Source organism: Gracilinanus agilis, chromosome 4, assembly GCF_016433145.1.
Source record: "Gracilinanus agilis isolate LMUSP501 chromosome 4, AgileGrace, whole genome shotgun sequence".
Classification (NCBI taxonomy): Eukaryota; Metazoa; Chordata; class Mammalia; order Didelphimorphia; family Didelphidae; genus Gracilinanus; species Gracilinanus agilis.
The window spans coordinates 248,161,405-248,183,927 of NC_058133.1; the positions used below are offsets into that span (position 1 = coordinate 248,161,405).

General features: G+C 37.3%; 1 protein-coding gene across 1 annotated transcript in view; it reads left to right on the plus strand.

Annotated features, from left to right (window-relative positions):
• USP43 (ubiquitin specific peptidase 43) overlaps positions 1 to 22,523 on the plus strand; it is a 150,865-nt gene that overhangs the window by 83,746 nt on the left and 44,596 nt on the right. The window contains exon 4 of the mRNA XM_044675212.1: positions 7,922 to 8,033. Coding sequence (XP_044531147.1) covers positions 7,922 to 8,033 — 112 coding nt within the window. The remainder of the gene's footprint in view (positions 1 to 7,921; positions 8,034 to 22,523) is intronic.

Genomic DNA, 22,523 nt, shown 5'->3' on the forward strand with positions numbered 1-22,523 from the left:
CTCTTGAATTTGGCAATTATATTTCTGGGTGTTTTCTTTTCTTGATCAAATGTCGCAGGTGTTCTATGAATCCTTTCAATGTCTATATTGCCCTCTTGTTGTAGGACTTCAGGGCAATTTTGCTGAATTATTTCTGTTAGTATGGAGTCCAGGTTTCTATTAATTTCTGGTTTTTCTGGAAGACCGATTATTCTCAAATCGTCTCTTCTAGACCGGTTTTCTTGGTCTGTCACTCTCTCATTGAGATATTTCATGTTTCCTTCTATTTTTTCAGTCTTTTGGCTTTGTTTTATTTGTTCTTGTTGTCTTGAAAGGTCATTAGCTTCTAATTGCTCAATTCTGGCCTTTAGGGATTGGTTTTCAGGTATAATCTTTCGGTTTTCGGCTATAATCTTCTGGTATTCCTTCTCAATCTGGTCATTTCTGGTGTTCAATTTGCTTATCAGTTCAATTGGTTTCTGAGCCTCACTTTCCAATTGCAAGATTCTTCCTTTTAAACTGTTATTTTCTTGCCAGATCTCTTCCATTTTCCTCAAAATCTCAGTTTTGAACTCTTCCATAGCTTGTGAGGAGTTTTCCTTATTTGAGGAGGGTCCGGATGCTTGTTTGTTCTCCTCTGTTTGCTTGGTTGTCTGGATTTTCTCTGTGTAAAAGCTGTCGAGTGTTAAAGACTTCTTTTTCTTGTTGTTAATCTTTCTCTTCTGAACTTCCTGAGACTGGGTAGCCATCGTTAGCCCAGCAGCTTCTCAGGTTTATCCTCGCACTCAGGGTCTGTCCGCGGTCAAGCCCCCTGGTGAACCCCCTTGCTTGATCCTCTGCCAGAGGTTTCTTTACAAGTCTCTGGGCGCTGCTTCCACAGTCATATACCCGCCTACGCTGGTTCCCCATTCAGGGTTTCAGAGATTTAGCTCGTGGCTGTGTCTGCGTCCACCCACGCCTCCGCGGAGCCTGAGCTCTGAGCCCGCCTGAGCTCTGAGCCAGCCTGAGCTCTGCTCCCGCGCTCTACGCCCTAAGCCCGCGCTCAGATTTCAGGTGCGTTCTTTGGCTTTTTGGAGTCCCAAATCTTGCTGCTCTCAGGAACAGGCCCCGGAGCTGCCAATGACTCGATGGGTGCCCCATACTTGCTCTATTTCTTTTTAACTGGCTTCAGAGCTATAGGTGGTGTATGTGGGGTTGGGTGGGGGTGGGTTGGTTGCTTAGCCCGCGATTTAGTGAGAGCTGTTTCACCCCTTTTTAGCACGGAAATGCCTCGATTCCACGAACCTTGTTGTGGGGTTCCTCCGTTCGTCTGGACTTGTTTTTATGTCTCCTTGAGGAGTTTTGTGTGTTTTGGTCAGGAGAGGTTAAGAGTTGCTTCTTACTCTGCCGCCCTTAACCCGGAACCCAAATTACTCATTTTTGCAAGAGAATAATCTTATAAAACGAAAACCCCAAATCATATACCAAAATAAACAAGTTTATAATTAGTATGTATAAATGGCATACTTGAAACTAGGTAGGTATTACTGCCTCAAAACTGGCTTTCTTGTCACATTTAACATATTTTAGAAGGCAAAACCAAAGTTCAGAAGAATAAAATAATTTGCCACTAAGTTGCAAGAGAAGGAAGTCAATTGTTCTTTCCATTGGATTAAAATGAATCATTGTTTGCTTCTTCAAGTTAGATGAAGTGGGGGGGATTTACTTCTGATTTACAGGCATGAGAAATGAGACATTGAAATATATAAAGCTTGTAGTTGAAATCTAAATATTTAAGATATATTGTTGCTACCAACATTTTATTGATCCCAGTGTATAAGATGCAAGTGCTTTGGTCAGAGATCATTTTCTTCTCCCTCTAGAGAGATTAATTTAGAAAATAAAAACTCTGATTAACAATTGATTTACAAGATTTACCCAAACAAACAAACAAACAAAAAAAAATCAAACAACTTCAGTTTGCTCCAGTATGGTACATTAAAATCATGCCTCTTAAACATCATGTGTTTTAATGATAAAATCCATTAATACCAGTCCAGGCTTAGTATAGCATCAAAAAAATAACTGAATTGCAAGGTTAGAAACCATCAATTACTGTGCTTGTTACCTTTCAAAGGCTAGAACCACCTGCTATAGTCACTTTCCTATAATTTATTGTTTGCAGTTGTTTTAAATGGTTTGGGAAAAATGTGAGTATAACAGAATTGGTGTGAAATGTTCCACAATTTTATGGTCAATGACACGGACAATAATCATGATTTGTGTGAAGCAGGTGAAGATGATATTAACCAGACTGCCTAGTCCCCTACATTTAAAATTTTTGATACTGAAAAATATAGGGGTCAATGTTCCTAGTGATCTCTAACATTCAGATAACAAAGGGTTATCACAGTTATGACTGCAGTGTTCTCAACAGAAACCAAATTATGAAGAAGTTCAGAATTTTCTCCTAATAGGATACTCAGGATACCGTGCCATTGTTTTTACAAACCAATATCCTACCTCTTACATTTTTACAGTGAGTTCAAAACAAATATGGTTCCTTGACTAGATATACTCTTCCACATGTTTTCCTGGAAAGTGCCTAAACAAAGAAGGAACAGTATCATTGAGGAGAAGAGATAGGCAAAAGTCCTTTGACTACATTTTGTGTTTCTTATTTTATACTTATAGTGATCTATAATCCAAAAGGGGTGGGAGGAAAGTGTTTTGTGTGACATGTCATCATGAAGTATTATTCCATTTAAGCTTTCATTTTGTGGTCCAGACACTAGTTTTAAACATTTAATTCATAATTTCTGTAAAATATTTGATGCTCAAGATTATTTGTGAAATGGGATTATTTTTTAGTCAACATTTTTCCAGTGTCTTGACAAAGCTAACTTAGTGATTGACACTTTTAGCAACTGAAAAATGATTGAAGTGTTCTTAGTATTTGTAACAATTTTCAATTCTTCTGCAATTATTTCCTTAAACTTTTTAAAAATGCTAGGATAATTACCCTTTTCCTTAGCTGTGGATAGCACCCTATCCACATCATGGCTTACTTCAAGAATATTCCTTCTCCGATGCAAATCAAAACAACTCTGAGATACCATTTCACACCTAGCAGATTGGCTAATATTACAGCAAAGAAAAGTAATAAATGTTGGAGGGGATGTGGCAAAATTGGGGCATTAATGCACTGCTGGTAGAGTTGTGAATTGATCCAACCATTCTGGATGGCAATTTAGAACTACGCCCAAAGGGCTTTAAAAGACCACCTGCCCTTTGATCCAGCCATACCACTGCTGGGTTTGTACCCCAAAGAGATAATAAGGAAAAAGACTTGTACCAAAATATTTATAGTTGTGCTCTTTGTGGTGGCAAAAAATTGGAAAATGAGGGGGTGTCATCAATTAGGAAATGGCTAAACAAATTGTGGTATCTGTTGGTGATGGAATACTATTGTGCTCAAAGGAATAATGAACTGGAGGAATATCATGTGAAATGTAGACTTCCAGGAATTGATGCAGAGTGAAAGGAGCAGAACCAGGAGAACCTTATACACAGAGACAGATACACTGTGGCACAATTGAATATAATAGATTTCTCTACTGGCAGTAATGCAGTGATCCAGGACAATTCTGAGGGACTTATGAGAAAGAATGCTTTCAAAGAAAGAACTGTGGGAGTAGAAATACAGAAGAAAAACAACTGCTTGATCACATGTTTGGTGGATATGATTGGAGATGTAGACTTTAAATGATCACTCTAGTGCAAATACTAATAATATGGAAATAGATCTTGGTCAATGACACATGTAAAACCCAGTGGAATTGCTCACTGGCTACAGGAGGGGTGGGTGGGAGAAGGGAAGGGAAAGAACATGATTCATGTAACTATAGAAAAATACTCTAAATTAATTAAATAAATAAACTTAAATTTAAAGAAAGAATATTCCTTCTCCTACTTGGACACCATGGTTACTAATATTCACAAACACTACTTTTTCAATTCTTCTTTCCACTTCCAAAATCACTTGTCTGGAACTTAACTTGGATGATTACCTATTTCTGTTCCTTCTTCTCTCAGGATCAGTAAAGTAATAAAAAGAGGACTCATGTAACATGTGGGTCCTGTGTCTTACCCTGTGGTCCTTTCTTTCAGACAACAAAATATAGGAGTAGTAGAGGCCAAATCTGATGGGATATGACAGAAATATAGGTGTCTTCATGTATTTGGTGTTGGGTAATATCGGACTGGTTTGAAAGAGGGACTAGACTCATTATGCTTAAGCCCAAGGGGCAAACCTAGGGACGATGAATGGGTGTTACAGAGAGACAAATTTAGACCTGATATCAAGGAAAAATAAAGAAGCTCCTCATAATAATAACTGACCAAAACAGGAATGGGCTGCTTTGGATAGCAGTGAGTTCCTCACTATTAGAGGTTTTATCATGGGACTGGATGATAATTTATGGTTGAGAAAATGGTACAAGTGGTACAAGTACAAGTACTTTTGATGGCCCTTAAGGTCCTTTCCAAATCCTAGATGCTTTAATTCCTAGAGGCTACTTAAGGAATGAATGGTCAGGGGTCAAGGTCACACAATTACATTTGTTGCTGTTAACTGAGGTAGAGATACCAAAAAGAGGGAATTTTAGCAAATAAGTCACATTCTATTTTTTATTTTTATTTTGAATATTTTCCCATAGTTAATGTTTCATGTTCTTTCCCAATCCTGTAAACCCCCTAACCCTCCCCCCCCTTAGCCAATGCACAGTTCCACTGTTTCTTTTTTTTTTTTTTTTTTAAAACCCTTAACTTCTGTGTATTCCTTGGTGGAAGAGTGGTAAGGGTGGGCAATGGGGGTCAAGTGACTTACCCAGGGTCACACAGCTGGGGAGTGTCTGAGGCCAGATTTGAACCTAGGACTCCTGGTCTCTAGGCCTGGCTCTCAATCCACTGAGCTACCCAGCTGCCCCAATCCACTGGGTTTTACATGTATCATTGATCAAGACCTAATTCCATATTATTGATAGTTGAACTAGAGTTATCGTTTAGTGTCTACATCCCCAATAATATCCCCAACACCCGACGTGTTCAAGCAGTTGTTTGTCTTCTGTGTTTCTCCTCCCACAGTTCTTCCTCTGAACGTGGCTAGTTTTCTTTCTCATAAGTCCCTCAGTTTTGCTCTGGATTCTTGCATTGCTGCTAGTACAGAAGTCCATTACATTCGATTTTACCACAGTGTATCCGTCTCTGTGTACAATGTTCTCCTGGATCTGCTCCTTTCATTCTGCATCAATTCCTGGAGATCATTCCAGTTCACATGGAATTCCTCCAGTTCATTATTCCTTTGAACACAATAGTATTCCATCACCAACAGATACCACGATTTGTTTAACCATTTCCCAATTGATGACACCCCCTCATTTTCCAATTTTTTGCCACCACAAAGAGCACAACTATAAATATTTTGGTACAAGTCTTTTTCCTTATTATCTCTTTGGGTTATTAACCAAGCAATGTGATGGCTGGATCAAAAGGCAGATAGTCTTTTAAAGCCCTGTGAGCATAGTTCCAAATTGTCATCCAGAATGGTTGGATCAATTCACAACTCTACCAGCAGTGCATTAATGCCCCAATTTTGCCACATCCCCTCCAACATTCATTACTCTCCTCTGCTGGCATTTTAGCTAATCTGCTAGGTGTGAGGTGATATCTCAGAGTTATTTTGATTTGCATTTCTCTAATTCTAAGAGATTTAGAACACTTTCTCATGTGCTTATTGATAGTTTTGATTTCTTTATCTGAAAATTGCCTATTCATGTCCTTTGCCCACTTATCAATTGGGGGATGGCTTGATTTTTTTGTACAATTCATTTAGCTCTTTGTATATTTGAGTAATTAGACCTTTGTCTGAATTTTTTGTTATAAAGGTTTTTCCCCCCAATTTGTTGCTTCCCTTCTAATTTTGGTAACATTGGTTTTGTCTGTACAAAAACTTTTTAGTTTGATGTAGTCAAAATTAAAATAAGTCACATTCTAGATAATACTTGGTCAAGTCACTTCCTATCCAAGAATTCCATTTCTCTCATTGAAAATAACTGAACAACAGACAGTGATTGAGCCAATATGGTGTTCCAAAGAGTTAACATTGGGTTTGAAGTTGGATGACATGGACTTGTGTCCTGTACTAGTTGTGGAACCTAGGATTTACTTTCTTTAGGTCCTGATTTTGTTATCTGTGAAGTAGGGATGGTATTGCTTTCCTTTGGTGCTTTTGAGGCAAACACATAAAAAATTAGTCAACTTTTATTTTCATAAATTTCTGTATGGTAAATTTGTGTTTGTTGTTGTTTAGTTGTTTTTCAGTCATGTCCAACTCTTCATGACCCTTATGTGATTTTCTTGGGAAAGTGTGTGTGTGGGGGGTAGTTGGCCTTTTCCTTCTTCAGATCATTTTTTTTGCAGATGATGAAACTGAGGCAAACAGGGTTAAGTGACTTGCCCAGGGTCACATACTCTAGAGGGGCCACCTGGTTAGATACTCTGGGCCTGATGGCTATAGTGAAAAAATTTGCCCCAGGGCAGGCTAGCTCAGCAGGTTAACTCAACTAGTTGAATCCAGTATACCAACAAAGGATTTTAGAAAAGAGAAGATTCAGCCTCAAGAGCATAATAGCTCAGGTTTGGTAAATCAACAGAGGGTCAAGTTTATAGTCCATAGGGCAGAAAAAAAAAAAATTTTAAAATAAATAAAATGGGGGCATCTGGGTAGCTCAGTGGATTGAGAGCCAGGCCTAGAGATGGGAGGTCCTAGGTTCAAATCTGGCCTCAGACACTTCCCAGCTGTGTGACCTTGGGCAAGTCACTTGACCCCCCTTGCCTAACCCTTACCACCCTTCTGCCTTGGAGCCAATACACAGTATTGACTCCAAGAAGGAAGGTAAGGGTTTTAAAAAAAAAAAAGTAAATAAAATGAGTAAACAAGAGAAAAAGAAGAAAGCTACAACTGAAAGCTTCTACAAAGAACAGAACCAATGGAGAGGGACAACAAGATCCAGAGAACATGAAGCAAAGCCTAAAAAAAACCCAGGGAATTCGATGCAGGTTCTGGAGAAGTTAAAAAAGGAATTTAAAAATCAAGTAAGATCACTTGACCCCCATTGCCTAGCCCTTACCACTCTTCTGCCTTGGAGCCAATACACAGTTTTGACTCCAAGACGGAAGGTAAGGATTTAAAATTTTAAAAAATCAAATAAGACAGGTTGAAGAAAAATGGCAAATGGAAAATAGTAGCCTAAGAAGCAAAATAGGTCATCTAGAAACAGAGGCACAGGCATTGAAAGCCAGAATTGACCTGCTGGAAAATGATGCAAAAAAATCAGAAGAGAAAAATGACTTGAAAGGAAGAAAGGACCAAAAGGAAAAGGAGAATCAAAAGGTCATGTCGGGGGCAGCTGGGTAGCTCAGTGGAGTGAGAATGAGGCCTAGAGATGGGAGGTCCTAGGTTCAAACCCGGCCTCAGCCACTTCCCAGCTATGTGACCCTGGGCAAGTCACTTGACCCCCATTGCCCACCCTTACCACTCTTCCACCTATGAGACAATACACCGAAATTAAGGGTTTATTTAAAAAAAAAAAAAAAAAAAAAGGTCATGTCATAGAGTCATTGAAACATACTATCTTTTAAAGAGGCAGATATATATCTTTTCTCCTTAAACTCTTCTCTGTAGCTCAAAGTTACTTGACTAAAAACAAGTAGATAGTATCTGCCCTGTACTTGTGCAGTCATTCAAAATGTATTTATTGGCCATACCTGCTATGTGAAAAAAATATTTTATTGACAAAAACTTGAGAGAAACAAATGCATAGGCCGCTTAATTAATTAGAATTCTCCTACATTTGACTGGCTTTTCTATTATTGAAAGAAACTCTTCTGTGTCTTACTACAGATTTGGTCCACCTTTACTAATGAGGGAAGACAGAGCCATATCCTGGGACCAGCTCCAACAACAGGTCTTCAATAAAGTTAAATGTCTAATGAAACAAGAGGTGTCTGTGCCGGTGAGTATGCCATAGCTCAGTGAACCATTCCCTGATTTGGAGACACATATTTTATTTACATCTCTTTGTTATCACAAACAATGAGACAATTCCCTTGCACTTATCAATAGGTCATTTGGTACCCATCTATGGTTTTTTCCTTGCTGTCAATCACCTTCTTAGGAGATTATAAATTTAGACCTAAAAAAGATCTTAGAGGTCATGGAATCTTCTTATTTTACAAATGAGAATACTCAGGACAAAACAGTCAAACAAGTAGCAAATCTCTTGAATTAAAACCAGATTTTATGACTTCAAATAGAGCAGCAAGAGTCTATGACTTGCCTGAGCTCATGCAGACAGTATGTGTTAGAAAAGAGACTTGAACACAGGTTCTGAGGCTAGCACTCTGTCCATTATATCATACTGCTTGTCTGTGCCAAACTTATTATCTCTAAAGGATTTGGAGGCATGGGTAGGAATTGTATTTTATTCACCTTTATAGTCCTCACAGCCCTAATCCAGTCTTTTGCATATACATAATCAGTAAGCAATAAATATTTGTTGACAATGATGAATCATTGCTATAGAGGATATCTATGATAGACTTTAAATAAAACCATCTCTCTCCTTTTCCTAGATTAGGTCACTGAGGCAGTTCTTGACTTGGAGGAAAAAACACTTTTCTTGGAGTCAAGACACTTTTATAATATCATCTTAGATACTGTGGCCCTGGGAAATCACTTAACCTCTCAGGCCACATTTTCTTATCTGTTGAGTGAGAAGAAAAATACTTGCTCTTTGATTAGACTGATTGATATTTTGTATTTGTCTGTGGTTGTTTCATGATTTATTTTGATAAAATTTTACATTTAATGTTTGACATATATAAAAATATGCTTACATAAAATTAGATTAGCATTAGTAGGGAGAGAAATAAGGATAGGGAATCAGGGATAGACTAAAATAAAAGATAGGTACAGTATTTTTTTAAAAAAGTTTTAGGCATGCATTAAGAGCTAGTGCTAGGGTAGATGATAAAGAGATTAGAGATAGTAAAAGCTATAAGGATATATATATATATACACACACTATATCAAGATACATGAGAAATAAGTATAAATTAGGATTGGCTCTATTATCATCATCATCATCATCATTATTAGGTTTAAGTTAGAGTTATTGAGGTTAGAGTTATTTAGTTTTAGTATTTTAAAACTAAAATGTTAACATTGTTAAAATTAGACTTTTAACTTGAAATTGGTCTCTAACCAGTGGCATCTAATGAAGAAGATGCCAATCTAGAAACCATATAATAGACTTTCTGTTGATTGTAAACTTTAAATTTCAAACATTAGATGCTATACCATGAGATGTGGAGATTTATCACAACACTTAAGAAAATACCATGGATGAAAGTTTGCCTTTAGCTATACTGTGCACAGGTAATATTCTATGTCATTCAAAGAATATAGGAAGCACTAACAAAGGTTTATACCACTGTCCAATCTAAGACTCCAGCATCCACTGAAAGTCTGCATCCTATGAAAATGTCTCATATTCCCACCTTTGAGTTTAAAGACAAATTCTGCCTTCCTTCACATTCATTCAGACGGATCCACAGAATGAAAATTCAACAGTTAGAAGCCAATGATTTTATATCCATGAGAATGCACATTTTCTAGAGAAGCTTTTTCTTAGTGATGATACAGATGAACCTGTAGATAATGATGTAAAGGAAGTTGCCACCCAGGACAAGTCTCTCAAGAAATAAGAAGACAATGATACTGGAGATAAAACTACCACCAGAAATACTGAAATGGGAAACTAATGACAATATTTTAAATCACAGAGAAATACCCAACCATTCTTTATCAATCTGCATCTGTCTGATTTTCACAAAAAGTAGATTAAAAATTTTAAGAATTACAGAAATGAAGTAGACTTTCAAAATATTTTGTCAGATTTTAAGAGAGTACAGAAGGGCTATAAATGCAATGCTTTTCTTTTTCTTTTTTACAAATTTTAAGCCATAAATATTAAATCCTGTGGAAGAAGCAGCCTAATTGCAAAGACTATGTAGGACTAATCATCCTCATGCTTTTAGAGAAAGAATCCATGAAGCGCCCTCATCAGTATCTTAGATATCAAAAGCAATTTTATATTAATATTTTTAACATATTTGTAGCCAGTGCTGCTTTATTCAGTTTTACATGATCTAATACTAAGCCATGGTATCCCCACTAATACAGAAAATCCATTCTTGGACCTATTCACTCCTATGGAAATAGGAGACAACTTGAAAGGTTGGAACAAAACAGGCTCCAGACCAAATGGCATTAGATATTGAATTTGGAAGAGGGTCAACCCAGAGACATATTTTAGCAATCATTTTTAATATGATACAGAAATATAATTATTTACTGAAGGAGTGGCAGCAATCTAACACCATTTCAATTCACAATAAAGGCAACAAGAACCTGCCTTACAACTGGAGACCTATAGCCTTGGGTAATTCCATGACTAAGATTTATGCCTCTGTTTTATCAAAAAGACTTGGCGATTAGAGTTGTAGGAATGGATACATCAGCAAGAACCAGAAGAGTTTCATGCCTGTTGATGACTGCAATGAACATAATTTTTTGCTGCAATCTATCCTAAAAGATGCCAAATACAAAAAGAAAACACATGGGGATGGCCTGGCTTGATATGACTGATGTATTTGGCATAGTGCCAAATAATACAATCTGGTTGGTGATGGAATGGACTGGCTAGCATAATCAGGCCATTAGTATTGTACAAAGGCTCTACCAGGTCAATAAGACTTCTCTTCTTTCAAAGGATGGCTTTTCACCAGCCATTGACAAACAAGGAATAAGGTGAGGTTATCCTCTCAGGGTGATAATTTTTTTATTTAACTTTGGAAGATCTAATTAATACCCTGATGATGACAATCCTAGACTATGAACAGTATAACAGGAAAACTAATGTATAAGTATACAAAAGACTTAGCCATAGTGGCTAATGCCTTGGACTTTTCTGGCAAAACAACAGACAAAGTGAGTGAGGTTGCCAGGTGGGCAGGATTACATTTTAATGGAGGCAAAACGTGCACCTTTGTTAATTAATAGCCAAAAAAGAGGATACTCCCCATCCAATCTCATGTTCAAAATCAAGAGATATATATGATGTCAGAAAATGCATAACTCTACTTCAGAATCCCTGTGAGGTTTCTCATAGCAACCTTTGCCAAGGGTGCCATAATTGTCAACATGAGCACAATTTTTAAAATTGTGGAGAGAGGGGGCAGCTGGGTAGCTCAGTGGAGTGAGAGTCAGGCCTAGAGACAGGAGGTCCTAGGTTCAAACCCAGCCTCAGCCACTTCCCAGCTGTGTGACCCTGGGCAAGTCACTTGACCCCCATTGCCCACCCTTGCCAATCTTCCACCTATGAGACAATACACCGAAGTACAAGGGTTTAAAAAAAAAAAATTGTGGAGAGGTTGAAATTAGCACCTTGGCAGAAAGTAGATGCAATAAACACTTTGAACAGTACTGGCTAGTACTGAAACTCTGTATCTCCCACTATAGAATGAAGAGAATGAATTTACTGCTTCTAAATGTGGCAGCAAATATTAGACAAGTGGATCATGGGGTAAGGCTTTTGGCCTCAGTTGAACTAGATTAGCTGTTTTGGAGTTGTCCCCCTAAATCTCATCATGTTCTGTTCACATGACTTTTAATGATTAGCCCTTTAACTCCAGGAACTCAGACTTTTTATATTCAGCAGCTAATTTGCAAACCTGATCAAGGTAAAGTATATTTTGTTACCTCTGTGTCTTTGGCCTCTAACATTTTTATGAGAGAGGGATCCTTTTCCCAGTTTGCAGACTGATATTTTGTCTACAGAGCCAAATTGGATTGTGACTCATTGAATGGGGCCAGAAGTTTCAGCTCTGAAAACAATTGCTGCTGTTGATGTGGGGCATCAAATGAACACATTCTCTTGATTCTGCCATTGCAGCCCTCAATTAAGTGGGGCCATTATCTAACAGCATGATGCCATTTAAAATAGACTAAGGCTATTAGAGTGCTGGAAATCGCTGAAGTGCCAATAAATTTGACTGACTAAGGACGTGAAGAGATACTGTAAACCAGATTTAGTAGTTTTGGGATCATGAGAACTATACTGTATCCTTTAAGTATATGCACTCTGGGGGGCAGCTGGGTAGCTCAGTGGATTGAGAGCCAGGCCTAGAGACAGGAAGTCCTAGTTTCAAATTCAGCCTCAGACACTTCCCAGCTGTGTGACCCTGGGCAAGTCACTTGACCCCCATTGCCTACCCTTACCAATCTTCCACCTATAAGTCAATACACAGAAGTTAAGGGTTTAAAATTTAAAAAAAAAAAAAAAAAAAAAAAAAGAATATGCATTCTGCTTTCCAATTGGCCAGAGGAGAGAAAATAGAAAAATGTCAGATTGCTTGTCAGCATCTGGTTCAGATTGGAATATAGCTAATAATAGAGTATATATATTAAAATAACTCCTAGGTATGCAGATCTAATGAAAAAGATTGCTGGTGCAGGATTCTTATCAGATGGAGAAGACTTTTACATTGAATATATATTTTGTTGTTGTTCATTTGTTTCAGTTGTGTCTGAGCTCTTCCAGGATAGGGCTTAGAACTTCAAGGGGTGGGCATGAGAGTGCTCTGCTGTTGGCTTAAACAGGGTCTCAGGGTTTCAGGGTATTGATGTTGGCTTGGTCCAGGTTCAGAACCTCAATCAGTAGGAGTGAGAATCTTGCTGTTGGCTTGCACTGATGTTCCTTGGAACTGCTTTGCACTGCACTCCTCACTCACCTCAGTGAAACAAATTCTCTCTGACTACTTTCCAAGTTGTTATCTGCAAAAAAATTGCCTCATTCTGTCCCCTTATTGTTTCTAACAGTCCAGTATTCTCTTTGAAATGTTATTTTAAGTTTGGCTAGAGAGGATTCTCAGAGAAGTTTGAGCTTTCTGTGCCGCTTCTTTGCTACATTGGTTCTGCCTCTCCATATTTCCTTATGCAGTGAATGGTTTTCTTCAGTAAGTTTTTGTTCTGAGTTGATGGTTATCTTCTATCATTTTCTTTTCTAATTTTTCATCATGCAACTCTTGGCTTAAAGAAATTGCTATTTGCATTTATATTTATTTTTTCTAATTTGGTATTTTAAAAGTTTGGATAAGTTCATGATTTCTTTCTTTTAGTTTTGAAGCAGCACATAGTGCCAGGAAAGAATATATTTAATTGACTGTTTTGATCAGACTGCTTGGTGTTTTGCTTTTGTCTTCATTCAATTACAGTTTTTGAAAATGACTAATTTTGACCAAATTTTGCTTACTATTTTTTTTTTACTTTTTTTTTTTTAAAAAACCCTTAACTTCTGTGTATTGGCTCGTGGGTAGAAGAGGTGGGCAATGGGGGTCAAGTGACTTGCCCAGGGTCACACAGCTGGGAAGTGTCTGAAGCCAGATTTGAACCTAGGACCTCCCGTCTCTAGGCCTGACTCTCAATCCACTGAGCTACCCAGCTGCCCCTTGCATACTATTTATGGATATCGAATATATTTTAAGTTGGGCAAATGGAAACGAATTAGCAGCCAGTGAAGATTTTCAAGTTGGGTTTATCTTCTGTGATTGTATACAGTCAGTGCTATACCTCTCAGAAGGTGTCAAGAGAGGCTTTAATTAGCAAAACTCAAGCAGAATTCCCCCCGTTTGGGAAATTAGAATGCAAGAAATAAATTAATCTTTTCTTGTATTTCTCCTATGTCTTCCATCAAAGGATCTCTTCAACACAAATAAAGGGTCAGAACTACTTTATGATAATAAATGTGGTGGCAAACTATAGATTGTGGAACTATCAGATTTTAATAGTTAGATATAACCTTAGGTATAGTTTGTTACTTACACTAGCTAGATACAGATTACTTTTTTACTCAGGTTCTTTCCAGGCCATTTCTCTAATTTTCTGTCCTCTCTTGCTTATTTTTCACCTTTTGCCTCCATCCTTGAATTATGAAGTGTTTTGTTTTAATTTTTGTTTTTGTTTGCTGTCTTCCAGGTCTTTCCTTAAGTTTTGGGTCAAAACTTAGCTCCTTCTAATTAGATACCACAGTTGAGTTGTTTGTCACTCCCTAGATCTCTCACTTAGCAACTACTCTTTCTGCTCTTTCTGGACATTACTAAGCTACCTCTACTCCTCTTCTGAATGTAATTCTTGAGGCTTTCCAATTATCTTGCAATTTGATTCTATTTTCTAAAAAATATTTTTAAAATTTTTTAAATCTTTTATATAAGAAATTTCCCTGCAGATAAGGGTTGGACTAAATTACATGTAGGAGCCCCCCCAATTCTAAAGTTTTCTTTTCCTCATTCTACTTGATGAATGCTTGATCTCTTCCCAGCCACCCCCATTCATTAATGTGTCATGTGGACTATCAAATAGTCTTTCAGTAATATATAATTAGTATCAATATATTGGGTGTCTATCTCACTGACCATCAGTTGCTATTTATCACTGTTTAATGCTGGGATTTTTCCCCAGAGAAAAAGAAACTCACTCTGTATCTCCTTATTTGGGATTACATTCTCCCAGTGTTTATCTGTGCCCTTATTTCTGTCCAAATTTGTCAAAAGCCCTTATAAAGTTTTCTCGTGACTATTAATGTTCTCTCTTTCATTCCACTTGGGCCAGTTGCTTATGATAGCAATGTCCTTACTTGGCCTTTCTGCCATTCCAGAATTACTGAAAGAACTTATTATCTAGGTAGATTGAGATTGTAGCTTGACAATCAATCTCTTTCTACAAAATAGACCTAACCCACTTTTTTAGCTTATCTTATGTGTTTCCTATGCAAACCCTCCATTTATATATATCTTTAACCAGACTTATTTATCCACTTGGCCTATTCATAGTTCCTTCAAACATGCCTTAACTGTGTCCCTTGGCAGATACCATAATCTCTCTGGGATGCCCCTCTCCCTCTTCTGTATCTAAATGAAATTTACTGGGATACATTTTTGGGAAAATATGGGTTATTTCTATTTTTATTTCTTTTTTTCTTCCAATTACATGTAAAAAGTTTCCAACATGTTTCTTTTTTTTTTTAAACCCTTAACTTCTGTGCATTGGCTCATAGGTGGAAGAGTGGTAAGGGTGGGCAGTGGGGGTCAAGTGACTTGCCCAAGGTCACACAACTGGGAAGTGTCTGAAGCCGGCTTTGAACCTAGGACCTCCTGTCTCTAGGCCTGACTCTCAATCCACTGAGCTACCCAGCTGCCTCCATGTTTCCTTTTTTTAAAATAATTTTTTCTTTTTTCTTTTTAATTTTTTTGATATTTCCCTATAGGTACATGTTTCATGTTCTTTCCCTCTTCCCTAAACCCACCCACTCACCCCACACCCCATAGCCAACGCACAATTCCACTGAGTTTTACATGTATCATTGATCAAGACCTAATTCCATGTTATTGATAGTTGGACTAGAGTTATCGTTTAGCATCTACATCCCCAATCATGTCCGCCTCAGCCCATGTGTTCAAGCAGTTGTTTTTCTTCTGTTTCCACTCCTGCAGTTCTTCCTCTGAATGTGGGTAGCGTTCTTTACCATAGAGCCCTCAGAATCATCCTGGGTCATTGCATTGCTTCTAGTATAGAAGTCCATTACATTCGATTTTACCACAGTGTATTGGTCTCTGAATCAATTCCTGTAGGTCATTCCAGTTCACATGGAATTCCTCCAATTCATTATTCCTTTGAGCACAATAGTGTTCCATCACCAACAGATACCATAATTTGTTTAGCCATTCCCCAATTGAAAGACATTCTCTCATTTTCTAATTTTTTGCCACCACAAAGAGCGTGGCTATAAATATTTTTGTACAAGTCTTTTTCCTTATTATCTCTATTATCAAGCAATGCTATGGCTAGGATCAAAAGGCAGATAGTCTTTTAAAGCCTTTTGAGCATAGTTCCAAATTGCCTTCCAGAATGGTTGGATCAATTCACAACTCCACCATTAATGTCCCAATTTTGCCACATCCCCTACAACATTCACCACTTTCCTTTGCTGTCATGTTAGCTAGGTGTGAGGTGGTACCTTAGAGTTGTTTTGGTTTGCATTTCTCCAATTAGAGATTTAGAACACTTTTTCATGTGTTTGTTGATAGTTTTGATTTCTTTGCCTGAAAATTGCCTATTCATGTCCCTTGCTCATTTATCAATTGGGGAATGGCTTGATTTTTTTGTACAATTGATTTAGCTCCTTATATATTTGAGTAATTAGACCTTTGTCAGAGTTTTTTGTTATAAAGATTTTTTCCCAATTTGTTGCTTCTCTTCTAATTTTGGTAGCATTGGTTTTGTTTGTACAAAAACTTTTTAGCTTAATGTAATCAAAATTATTTATTTTACATTTTAGAATTTTTTCTAATTCTTGCTTGGTTTTAAAATCTTTCCTTTACCAGAGATCTGACAAGTATACTATTCTGTGCTCACCCAATTTACTTATAGTTTCCTTCTTTATATTCAAGTCATTCACCCATTCTGAATTTATCTTGGTATAGGGTGTAAGATGTTGATCTAGACCCTATCTCTTCCATATTGTTTTCCAATTTTCCCAGCAGTTTTTGTCAAATAGTGGGGTTTTGTCCCAAAAGCTGGGTTCTTTGGGCCAACACTTTTCAAGGAATATTTAGTCTTGAATTTTTTCCCTCCCTTCCACCAAACCCCATCACCCCTGAGATGGTAAGTAATCTTATAGATTTTACACGTAAAACATTTTCTCGTATTAATCTTTTTGTGGAAAGAAACTCAAATAGAAAAAAAAAATTAAGAACTGAAAAAAATTTTCTTTGATTGGGATTCAGATTCGGTTCTTTTTTCTTTGGAATTAGATGGCATTTTTTTTTATCATAAGTCCTTTGAGATAGTTTTTGATCATTGTATTGCTGAGAATAGTTGTCATTCACAGTTGTTCATTATAAAGAATTCTAGTCACCGTACAATGTTTTCCTGGTTCTGCTTATTTCAATCTGCTTAAGTTTGTGTCTTTTCAGGTTTTTCTGAGCTCCTCCTCCTTGGCATTTCTTACAGCACAATTGTATTCCATTATAATCATATATGCCAACTTTATTCAGCTATTCCCCAATTGATGTGCTTCTCTTCACTTTCCAAACTCTTCCTCCCTAAAAAGAGAGGCTTTAAATGTTTTTATACATGAGGTCCTTCCCCTTTTTGCCTTTTTACCCCTTTGGGGTGTAAACCTAGTAATGGTATTGCTGGGTCAAACAAAATGTAGGTACTATTTCATAGCCCTTGGAGCATAGGTCCAAATGGCTCTCCTGAATGATTGAATCAATTCACAACTCCCTCAAAAATGCATTTGTGTCCCAACTTTCCCCTCTCCAAGTTTTGTCATTTTCTTTTTCTTTCATAAAGCTAATCTAATGTTAAACCCATACCTTACATTTTAGAATCAATACAGTATATTGGTTCTAAGGCAGAAAAAGTGGTAAGGGCTAGACAATGGGGGTTAAGTGACTTGCCAGAGTCACACAGCTAGAAAATGTCTGAGGCCAGATTTGAACCTAGGACCTTTTGTCTCTAGTCCTAGCTCTCAATCTTTTGAGCCTCTCAGCTGCCCCTGCCCTCCCATTTAGTTCTGATCTCCATTTCCCCCAATTTGCCCTCCTTTCTATCAGCCCCACCTCTTTCTCTTATCCCCTTCCCTTCATCTTTCCTGAAGAGTAAGATAGATTTATCCAATTGATTATGTATGTTCTTCCCTCATTGAGCCAATTCTGATAAGAGTGAGGTTCACATGCTTCCTTCCCCACCTCCCCCATCTTCCCCTCCACTGTGAATACTCTTTTCATGCCTCTTTTATATGTAATAATTTGTCCCATTCTGTTTTTCCCTTCCCCCTCTTCCCTATGCATTTCTCTTTCTCATGCCTTAATTTAATTATTTTTATATCATCCCATCATATTCAATTTACACCCTCACCCTTTGTCTATGTATACTCCTAACTGTCCTAATTATGAAAAAATTCTTGTCATTTCAAGAATTGAGAGTCATTTTCTATTTAGCTCTGTCTTTTCATCAGAAATATTTGAAAGTCCTCTATTTCATTGAAAATCCATTTTTCTCCCCTGAAGGATTATGCTCAGTTTTGCTGGATAAGTGCTTCTTGGTCAAAGTCCTAGCTCCTTTGCCCTCCAGAACATCATATTCCATGCCTTCCACTCCTAGAAGCTGCTAAGTCTTGTGTTATTCTGACTGTAGCTCTGTGACAATTTGAATTGTTTCTTTTTTACTACTTGTAATATTTTCTCCTTGATCTGAGAGTTTGGGGGATTTCACTATAATTTTCCTGGGAGTTATCCTTTTGGGATTGCATTCCATTTCTATTTTGTCCTCTGGTTCTAGAATACCAGGGCAATTTTCCTTGATGATTTCTTGAAAGATGATGTCTAAGCTCCTTTTTTGATTATGGGTTTCAAGTGGTCCAGTAATTCTTAAATTATCTCTCTTGGATTTATTTCCAGGTCAGTTGTTTTTCCCATGAGATATTTCTCATTTTCTTGTATTTTGTCTTTTTTTTTACTTTACTTGCTTGTTTCTTGATGTCTCATAGAATCATTAGCTTCTACTTGCTGAATCCTAATTTTTAGTGCCTGATTTTTTTGAATGAACTTTTGTACCTGCTTTTCCATTTGGCCAATTCTACTTTGTAAAGAATTCTTTTCCTCAGTGAATTTTCATGCCCCTTTTTCTATAGGGCCAATTTAATCTTTCAGAAAATTTTTCTCTTCAGTGCATTTTTGTATCTTTCCATTTGGCCAATTCTTTTTAGAAAGTTCTTCTCTTCTTTGGATTTTTGTGCTTCTTTTACCAGTTGGCTTATTCTGTTTTTTAAGATATTAATTTCTTCAGTATATTTTGTACCTCCTTTGCCAGGCTATTGATTTTTTTTAAATGATTTTCTTAGTTCACTCTTATTTCTTTTCCCAATTTTTCTTCTACCTCTCTTATTTGATTTTTAAAAATTCTTTTTAAAGTCATCCATTAATTCTTTTTGAGCTTGAGGGCAATTAGTATTTTTCTTGGAACCTTTGGATACAATACTGACTCTGTTGTCTTCTGAGTTTGAGTCTACCCATTCACCAAAATAACTTTCTATGTTGAATTTTTTCTTTTTGTTTTTGGCTTATTTTCCTGCCTTTTTCTTTTCTTTTAGTTTAAAAAACTGTTAAAGTTGGGTTCTATAACTGTGGTGAAGGAAGCACTGTTCCATGCTTTACGTTCTTTGTATAGCTGCCTTTAGAACTAGTATCAGGGATCTATCTCCTTTCATTTCTTCCAAGGTGGTATGATGTAAGAAGAGTTGTGTCTAATACTCTCCTGGCCTGTGCTCTAGTCTTTGAGCAACCCCAAGCCACTCTTTAATCCCTTGGAACTGTGGCCAGAGTCCCCTGTTCCCCTGTGGTTGGTTACAAGTACTGCTGTACGCTGGTGCTCTTCCTCACCCTGAAACTACACCCTCGGACTGGGACTGGTTCTGTGAATGGGCAATGCAATCAGATTCTTGCACTCAGAGCCAGCAAAGGGACATCTGTAACCATGTTTTTCCAGTTTTCTACTTGCTTTAGCAAAGATTTGTGATTGTGAATAAATAAAATTTTAGTATTTTTAAATGCACAGTTCAGAGATCAACCAGTATAAGTGGAGATAATTTATGTAAAGCAATGTATAAATTCTTAAAGTGCTACTAAAGGTATTGTTATGATTACAAGTATATATGTTTATTTTAAAGGATTTATAGGCACATTATTTAGCACTTATATTCACAGCTTTGTCTCAATATATTCAGGTCTCCTTGCTCTCCATGGCAAAGCTCTACTCTTATGTATCCTTGTGATGTAGAAGGGACCCCTGGGTTTTTTAAAACTTTATCAGTAGAGCATCATCTATGAGAGGTTCTACCGTGCTTAAAAGGTTACAAGAAATGGCCTAAGCCTGTGTCTCAGGACTATAATGGGAAAGATTTGAAAAGTTAACCATTAATAAAGTAGCCACTAGGTAATAAGTTTTTTGGATATGGCAACCCATGAAAAGTATAAGATGTTCCTCACTACTGTGTGGTTCCTTTTTGCTTCTACATGACAGTAGTAGAGAAGTGGAAAGTAGAAAGGGCTTCTACAACTGTGTTTTTAGACTGATTATAAACATTAATTCACTGGAAGGTCAACTACTGACGCTGAAACTTAAAAATGTTAGCCACATAATGAGAAGATAGAATTCATTGGAAAAAAACCCTGATTTTGGGAAACATCAAAGGCAAAAAAGAAAAGACAGAGATTAAGATGGATAGAGAGTATCATGGGAACAATGAAAATGAACTTGGACAGACTTTTCAAAATAGTGAAGGATAGAAGGGTCACAAAGAGTTAGATGGGACGCAACCACAACATAAACATTCCTTTGTGACTCTAATTGTTATTTTCTCATGCAGTGACCAGAAATTTTACATGTTGTTAGAAGTGCTGAACCCATAAAATCAACACGAAACAGGGATCTAAAAAAATAGTGATAGCTTAATAAAAGGAGAACTCACAAATTCTTTTCAAAAGACAAATGAAGGATTTGACAGTTAGTTGACCGAAAAGTCAGACATGACTGGATTGACTGTACAACAACAAAATACAATAAACAATTGCAACAGCTCCAACATGACCTATTCAAAGGATGTAGTCCAATCTAGCTCTATGTATGAAATATCAATCTGTAAACTGAGTAAAAGAGCTCTCTTATAGGCCAAAGACATAGAAGTGATGGAATACACTTCACCTTGAACAGGCTTGCAAATTAGCTATTGTATAAAAAAAGTCTGAGTTCTAAATACCTGGTAGGTATTTAGAGGCCCCAGCAGAGAGGCACAGAGGTTAATTAAACAAGGCTTCTAGCCTCAAGGCCTCCTCCAATAAGAGAGGCCTCCTTAAGGCTAGAGCCTTCAGAAATGACAAGGGAGGAGAAAGAGAGTCAGCCTAACTTACCCACGTGACAATTCAAAGGGAAACAGTCTGAAGTCTCACCAGACATCCTTCTACACCAAGTTCAAAATGCTAACCCCCTCCACAGGAAGTTACCATCATATTTAAAAGATAGCATCTTTTGTCACTTTCTGCATCCACCTCCAATTTCAAGTGGACAAATGGCAGCCTTGACACTGTTTTAGACTGCCCAAAGGGCAGTCCTTTGTTTCTGATTTGTTACTTATTATCATGTGTGGGTCACAGACCTCCCCCTCCCCACTTAATTCTAGGTTAGGTGGGGTGACATTATTCCTGGTGGCTAAGTCTACACAAATGAATGAGGATGAGCTAATTCCATTCCCACACCTAGCCTAGGCTATTTCTATATTTTAGATTTAGAGCTCAGAAGAACCTTGGGATCATCTAGACCAGTGATTTCCAAAGTGGGTGCTGCAGCAATCCAGGGGGGCAGTGATGGCCACAGGTGCATTTAGCTTTCCTATTAATTGCTATTAAAATTTTAAAAAAATTAATTTCCAGGGGGCTAAGTAATATTTTTTCCTGGAAAGGGGGTGGTAGGCCAAAAAAGTTTGGGAACCACTGCTCTAGACGAACTCTTTCAGAGGATCTATCTAAGGCATGTACTAATTTGGTTAAATGATTTGCCCAGCATCACACACTAGTTAGTAGAACAAAGTAGAGCAGCGATGGGCAAACTATGGCTGGAGGGCCAGACACGGCCCCCTGAAATGTTCTATCCAGCCACAGGACATTATTCCTAATCTGACAAATACAATGAGTAAGATACAATACAATGAAATTTCGAAAGAGTTGCCTTAGAAACAGACTGACAGATGAGCATTTCCTTTCCTTTGGCCCCCTTTTTAAAAAGTTTGCCCATCACTGAAGTAGAGTATTAAACTCATGTCTTCTATCTTGTGACATGCTCTTGACAGTACACCTTACTGAGTGACATTGTCTTCATTGTATAAGTAGGGTAATCTTCAGATTCTTATTGTATGAAAATAATCAAGAATAAACAAAAATAATGTGAATGACTTGTTTTGAGGTTATCGTAGTTGCTTTTCTAATAAAGTGTGGCAAAAGCATTTAATATTCTATTGAATTACAATTCAATTCATAATCATTGCACAAGCATTTACTTTAGTTCACCATTATAACTAGTGTGATCAAGTAAAAGATGTTTCCTTTCTAGAAAAGAAACTTGTCTCTTAGTTTGAAAATCTGTTGTCCAGTCTAACCTCAGTATTGTTATAAGTAAAAATTGACCTGGAGGCTTATTACCATATTTATAAGTATTTATTAGTAGAGAAAAAGGAATAGAAAAGGGTTTTCAGCCTTTCTAACCTTAGGGAAATATATATTCCCCATTTCATCTGGATGGCTGAGACTGAAGCTTGCCAGAGAGATGG